At 37.3% G+C, this 6,974-nt stretch overlaps 1 protein-coding gene across 1 annotated transcript in view; it reads right to left on the bottom strand.

The window, feature by feature from the left end:
* Positions 1-4,194: 4,194 nt before the first annotated feature.
* The window catches only part of BIVM (basic, immunoglobulin-like variable motif containing), a 19,171-nt gene continuing 16,391 nt past the window's right edge, over positions 4,195-6,974 (bottom strand). Inside the window, exons 9-10 of the mRNA XM_018576615.1 lie at positions 5,329-5,425; positions 4,195-4,498 (exon numbers count right to left, since the gene is read on the bottom strand). Of these exons, the coding sequence (XP_018432117.1) occupies positions 4,202-4,498; positions 5,329-5,425 (394 nt within the window). The 3' untranslated portion in view covers positions 4,195-4,201. The remainder of the gene's footprint in view (positions 4,499-5,328; positions 5,426-6,974) is intronic.

The following is a 6,974-nucleotide window of genomic DNA, read 5'->3' as shown; positions in this document are numbered from 1 at the left end:
TGCAGCCGCCTCCATGTTTCACATATTTATGCATTGGTTGGGTACATTTGTAAAGACTTGTATGGCGATACTTCCAAGAGAACAAAAGCCTGTTGACACATGCAGTAAACTAAACACAGGATATTGTGACCAAGATGGCTATGCTGCTTGGCAGAATTTCAACAGTGGTGGGACAGAATTATAATGTTTTATAACTGTACTACTTCATCTCTCCCCTTCTCTTCATTTCCACAACATTGGGTTTAGTAGAACAATAGTAATTGTTCTGTAGTCCAAGATAAGGGCCAATTAGCCTTAGATAACACAGGAAGTGTGCAGAGGGCAGCTCTGAATTCTGACATGATCAGCAGGCATTTATTTTTCCTTCATTAAAGGACGCAAGATCAGAATTAAATCAGACACAAGTGGGTTATACTGCCCCTACAGGAGGAATTGGACATTAGCTAATGGCTTTTTTTGTTTTCCAATTAGGTATAACCCCTCCTACTCCATTTTTTTGCTAGTATTGTAGGAGGATGAATGTTTTTCATCTGAATAAAAATGTAACAATTTTTGCTATACAATTTTTTTCATTTGATATCAGGATATTTATTTTTCTTCTATCAAGATTTCATCGCTGCTGAGCTCTGTTCTTTGTGCTGTGATCCAGATCCAGCTAATTCTCTGAGTCGTACCAAGCAACCCCCGGCATCTAATATACTCTATACACTGCTAAAGGCTTCACTTTAGTGAATACAATAGCTCTAAATTGACGGATGGATATGGACCAGATGGATTGACTAGATGGATATGGTACATCATCAGATTCCTGACAGTCACCCATTGGCTCTTCCAGATAGACTGGATCTTCTGTCCCAAGGACCAGTTTACCATTCTGCTTCGTGGTCACTTGCTTTGATGGCACGGCTGTCAAATCCTAGGTACTAAGAGATATGGACCCTTCTGACTCTGATTGTTACGCTTTTGAAAACTAGGAAGTCTGCCATCACACATTAAAAAGCTTACTTTGCTTGGGAGATGCAAAACATTTTCATCCCAGGAAGTACTGCTTTGGATTTTGTGGTTTTTGCAATCTGGCTTGGATCAGCGTTTGGCCCTCAGTACCATTAAGGGTCACATTTTGGCCCATGCTTGCTGTTCTAATGACTTATTTCCTTTTCATTCTGTTGTTAGGTCCTTAGTACAGGGTCATATAGCGCCACTTGCACAACCACCAGTGAATTTGCAGGATCTGAATTCGGTTTTTATTCTGCTTTCCAAAAAATGCCTTTTGAACCCATCAGGTATACCCATTCCTTTCTTACACACATCTGGTCTTTCTTATTGCCATCACCTATGTTACGCATGTATCTAATCTAGCTGCCTTGTTTTGTAAAGAGACATTTTCTTACATAAGGACAAGGTTGTCTTTTAGGTCCATATACTCTTTTCTTCCTACATTAGTTTATGCTTGTAAAGCGCTGAGCAAATTGTTGGCGCTATATAAATCCTGTATAATAATAATAATAATAATGCCTGGTTCAGCACAACCAGGACATAGTGCTTCCATCCATCCCTCTGGCCCCTGTACATCCAAAGGAGATTTCCCTTCACTTCCTGGATGTATCTTCTGCTGTGCATGTTGATCTAGCAGCCACAACTTCCATCAGGAGGTTTCTGATGGTCCTAGTAAAGGGGAACCGTTTTTTTATTCCACCATTTCTAGGTGGCTGTGATAGATTATAAGTGCTTCTTGGGCCTTTCGGCATCAGTTACAGATTTGCAAGGCTCCCACCTAGTAATATTGCCTTTCTACAAAACTGAAACATGATTGGAGTAGGAGGGGTTATACCAGACTGGCTAACAGTTTTTTGAGAGTCAAATTCCTCCTGTAGGTGGCTATAAAAAGTTTGGCTTTAAATTTTACTTGATAATAAAAATAGGTAATCCCCTGAAAGAAAATATTGTGACTTGCCAGTAGCTCCATGTCATACATGCAGATGCCCACATCCACTCATCCAATTAATGATAAATAGTGAATAACATTAAGAAATACATAAGCATCGGAAACATCAATTCATAAGAAATTAAGTAAAAAAAGAAACTACTCATACAAATGTGGTTTTGCATTTTATGGATTTGATAACAAACCAGTGATACAGTAGCAAAGAAATACATTAATGAAATACAACTATAAAAAGTAGAAAATAAGTTTTACTAGTAAGCAAAATCATTTTCCCCTTCTAAGTAGAGTAAATAAGATCCCAGCATTAATAACTTACTGTACAGTTTGGTATGGTAAATAATAAATATATCTTATCTCCTAGCAGAAATATATATATAAAATGCCCCATACAAAACTGTAAAAGAAAAAAACCATTCCACTGGATTTCCTTTTTTTCCTTGCTATCAGAAGATTTGAAAATGCAAAAAGGAGAGATCTTTAGTCTCTGTCAGTAAATCATGCAGATCAATTCCATTAAACATACTTGATACAATACCATGCTCACTAACAACTTTATATAGATAATATTCTTTACCACCTCAACCATTGTGTCCAAGGACAAAGTCAATGCAATACTGAAATTATAGTACTACACATGTGCTTATGCAAAAATATCTATGGTTCACAGTGAATGACTGGATGTCAATTCTAAAATCAAAGCTGGAGGCATTATAAATTGTTCAACACATCCTAAAGTCAAATAAAGCTTTCCTGAATCTTTGCACTAGAAAGCTACTGAAATTGCCAGTTATTTTCTGTCTGGTTTCCAGAGTGTTTATAAAAAATAATATTTAAGCTGGGATAGAACTAGGATCTAAATATTATAGAATAGACAATTTTAGAAACAGTGTTATTTGCAGAAACTATACCTGAAAAATAAATAAATAAAGTAAGTCGGGCAAGCCAAGAAATTGAAACAAATCCTCATCTACTTGGGTTTGCAGTTGAAGGCCAATTGTAGTTTCATTTGTAAATGCATATTTAGGTAAAATGGACAGGAAATTCATGTTATGTACATGTGTTAATTTAATTGCCTTGTTCATATGGGGGGGGGGTCTGATACATTTTGCCTCAAATAAATAGTAAATGAATGGGAAAATATATTTTAATGAAAAAAATATACCTACATTATTCATTTTCAAAGCTGCAAAAAAAAATTTTCAACAAAATCACCACACACTTCAATACACTGCTGCTAACGCTGTACTAGATTTTGAAATCTGTCCTTAAATAAAAACCATGTTTTGTTTTTGAAACCTTTCCCTCACTGCAGACTTCACCACTTCATCACAGATGAAGCGTTGGCCCTTCAAGAGTTCCTTTAGATTTGGGAACAGGTGGAAATCCATAGGAGCCAGGTCTGGGCTATCCGGTAGATGTGGCAGGACTAAAAAGTCCAGGCGTTGAATTGCATCTCTTGTTGCTGCACTTGTTTGAGGCCTGGCGTTGTCGTGTTGAAGAAGTGTTCAATTTTTGTTGTTGCAAAAAGGACCAATAATAAACTCTGAACGTTGAGGGAGCTGCGGGCCTTCTTCCTCTCTGCCCCCCCTTCCAACAGGCGGAACGCCAGGGTCCGGTCGCTGCGACCCTGGTAGTTCCGCAAGTGCCACAGAGCCTGCCTGCTGATCTACATCTCAACATCTGAGCAATGTCACATTATCATGATGGGTTATGAAGTCCTGCGAAATCAAGATTGCATCACATCAAGCAGCAGGGAAAGAGATGCAAAGCACACTGGGAATCCAGGAAGTTGTTGAAAGTAATAGGCAGACAGAAGGCAGCACTCACTACATAAAAGGGCTTTTTTTAAAGTAATCTTTGATTGCATTATCAAAAAACAACTTTAGTATGCATTGCTTTTACAATGCCGATAGTTTATGCTGGGACTTACTCCTTTAAGTAAAAGTAACACATGTACATAACACCATTTTTCTGCACATGTTAAATATAAAGTTAAAAAACACACTTTAATAATATCAATCAGTGAATATGGAAATATCTTAGAAAATGCATGTTTTGCTAAGCAAAAACCAATGCTTTATGTGTAGCTAACCAGAGGGTCAGGGCTGGATGGTTTCGGACAAAGAATAAGAGGTACATGCTTGCAACTTATACCTCCAAAAACACAAGTTCCTCATTCCAACACTATTGCTGTGAACTCATAAAATAGCACACGTTTCTATTAGAATAATACATTTGCAAAAGGTGGCTTTCAAGTCAGTCGGTTCCGTCCCCATCTGTGTCACTCTCTGGGGAGCCACTGCCCCGTCTCTCATTGACATTACACATCCTCTTCCATGCAAGCTCCTGATGAAAGCCAGTACTGAATGACCTTCCCAGGCGTCCATGTTGTTTCTTGGTCACATTGTCTTCACTTTCCGATTTTGGAATTCTTCTCATTTGGGCTGGCGGCTGGGGCTCAGGTCTCAGGTTGCCAAGCTGCAAGGTCCACGGACCAAATCTTTGCCAGCTGAGCTTTTGAAAAGCCATGATACAATGGAGATTTCCTCCACTCTGAAATATTATAGAAATATATTTTAAATATATCAATGGGCGAAATTAACAGTGCTTAAAGCTAACGCGTACTGTACATATATAATAAATTAATGTGCTCCCCCCACATCATAATGCAATTAAAAGTTTTCAAACAAATCATTATCAAACATACCTGTTTTTGAGACCCAATAATGTCATCACGGGGTCTGTCTACTGTCAGTTTGGTGGAAGGGGCTGGCAGGCACATGTAAACCTCACAGCATTCTGCCTCTTATATTTTTCATAGGGATTATATGAAAAAACACATCCCTTGGGATCCTCTAGATGTACCTGCTTTTCTCTGCTGGCCACCGGGTGCTGCAGACTTTAGCTGTGCAGTCTGCTGATTGGATGACTGGTTGCAAGCATGTTGGGGGATGTTTCCATTCACAACTTGGAAACAAAATGATTGATGGCAGAGGTAACCAATAGCTGTAAGTGAGGGGTAGCAACAATAATACAATTCAGGGGGAGAAGTGATTGATAAATTATAAGCTTCAAAAGGGTTATATTGTGGAGATTCATGTTTACAGGGAATTGAGAGTAGAGTAATCAGTTTTAAACACAGGAGAGGACCTGGTACAAGTGTGGGATTTTTTTTTTCATATATATAATTCAAAGTGAACACAGGTTCACTTTATGTATTAACATTCACAGACAGACAATGGGTTTTAAACATACACATTGAAGAAGCCACAGGAAAACGGTAGTGAGACTCTGGCCAGCAGCAGGAAAGTGTCATGGTCCTTACATATAGGGCTACCCACAATAGTTACTACAAACATGATCTATTATAGCAAAAAAAATACCTTTTTAGTTTTTCTGTATTGTATGCCCCTTTCAGTGTGTCGAATATCAAAGAATTCCGGATTTTGGGTGTTCAGATCTGTTACAATGTCTGTCCATCTAGAAAATTAATAATCAACACTTAAGCAGCTAATAAACAATTCTGATAAACCTTTTTTTAATGCAATCTATGATTGGGTGAAGAATTCTTGTATGATGACAACAGGCTACACATCATCTAAATATTTATAGCTGATAGAAAGAAAATACATGGACATATATTGTACTAAAATAAACACAAACTTCCATTTTGTTTTGCCAAGTATACTTGTACAACAATTTCTATTAGGAGTAAAATGGTTTCATTTGCAAATGCATGGCAGGTTATTTTGTAATTCAAGAACAGCAAACAAAATTAACCCCTTAGTGACACAGCTTCAGAAATGTTTTTCGTTCCTGGGGTCCAGAGTAATTTTGTCATTTTTGCTATGCATTTGTTTAACCATAATTTCCATCTTCCTCTTTCATTGCACCTACACATATTATATACCATTGTTTAAAAGACAAAATGGGCTTCATTTGATGTGGCATATGCATATATAAAATTCTTTTTTTTTTTTTCCTTCTAAAAAAATAAGGAAAAAAACCCCCTAATTTTTCACACTTTTGGCAATAATAATGTGTACACAGTTAGTGTACCTAGCAGAAAGTAATTCATAATAAATTATTTTATTTGTCCTGATTTATAGGGTATAGCATATGTCTGGAATTTCAGTTTATTTTGGGAGTTATAGAGTTATAGGTCACAAAATACAATGTTAGAATGTGGCATGTTTCTCTTCTATCTTTAATAGCCTCCTCATCACTACGGTATATATTCTTATAATTTTTTTATTAAACATATATATTTTTATTTTTACAATATTATTTTTTCTTTAAACTAGGGGGCACTAAGCGGTTATTGTTTTATTTACAGGGGCTTTGATACTTACAGGGTCATTCACAAAAGGGTGAAGAGTTTGGAGGAGGAAACAATCTAGGACAACATAGCTGAACTGGAAAGTGAGGTGAATTGGAGAATTGTTCCATATCAGCTATGTTGTCCTACATTGTTCACTTCTCCTGCCTTCTCCAAACTCTTGACCCTTTTGTGAATATCCCTCTCAGTATCTCTGAGTAGAATACATTATTCTTCTCAGAGATACTTCGTATCACTTTTGTAACCCATAGCTGGCTAGCAAATTCACAAACAAGTGAGCTGCTGCCGGCTCCGTGACTGTCCCGGCGCTTTGATCACAGGACTGTGACCAACTAATCTGCTGTTGAGGGTCTGTCTTGGACCTAAAGGGACCAATCAACAGCAGTAACTCAATGAGCGCTGGTCTTTTCATAAACTGAACTGAACCCTTACCAAACTGAACGATTGTGACGGGAAGGGGTTAAAACCTAGCTATTCAGAAACGTATACAAGACCACAGAAAACTGTTCATGGTTCACATCCTACAGCTTTCCACCTATGTGTAAGAGGATTTGTCACAGATGTTACGGTATTTAGCGATCATCAAAAAAAAAAAGGAGATTTTTTTTTATACAGTGTTCCCATCATGCTAAACCCACATTTTATTTTGTTTTCGCTCAATATTTCAATATTAATATATATATATATATA

Source organism: Nanorana parkeri, unplaced genomic scaffold (genome assembly GCF_000935625.1).
Source record: "Nanorana parkeri isolate BGI_ZX_2015 unplaced genomic scaffold, ASM93562v1 scaffold71, whole genome shotgun sequence".
NCBI classification, from domain to species: domain Eukaryota; kingdom Metazoa; phylum Chordata; class Amphibia; order Anura; family Dicroglossidae; genus Nanorana; species Nanorana parkeri.
Note: the sequence above shows the minus strand (reverse complement) of the source record. Positions and strands in the feature narration are given on the sequence as shown.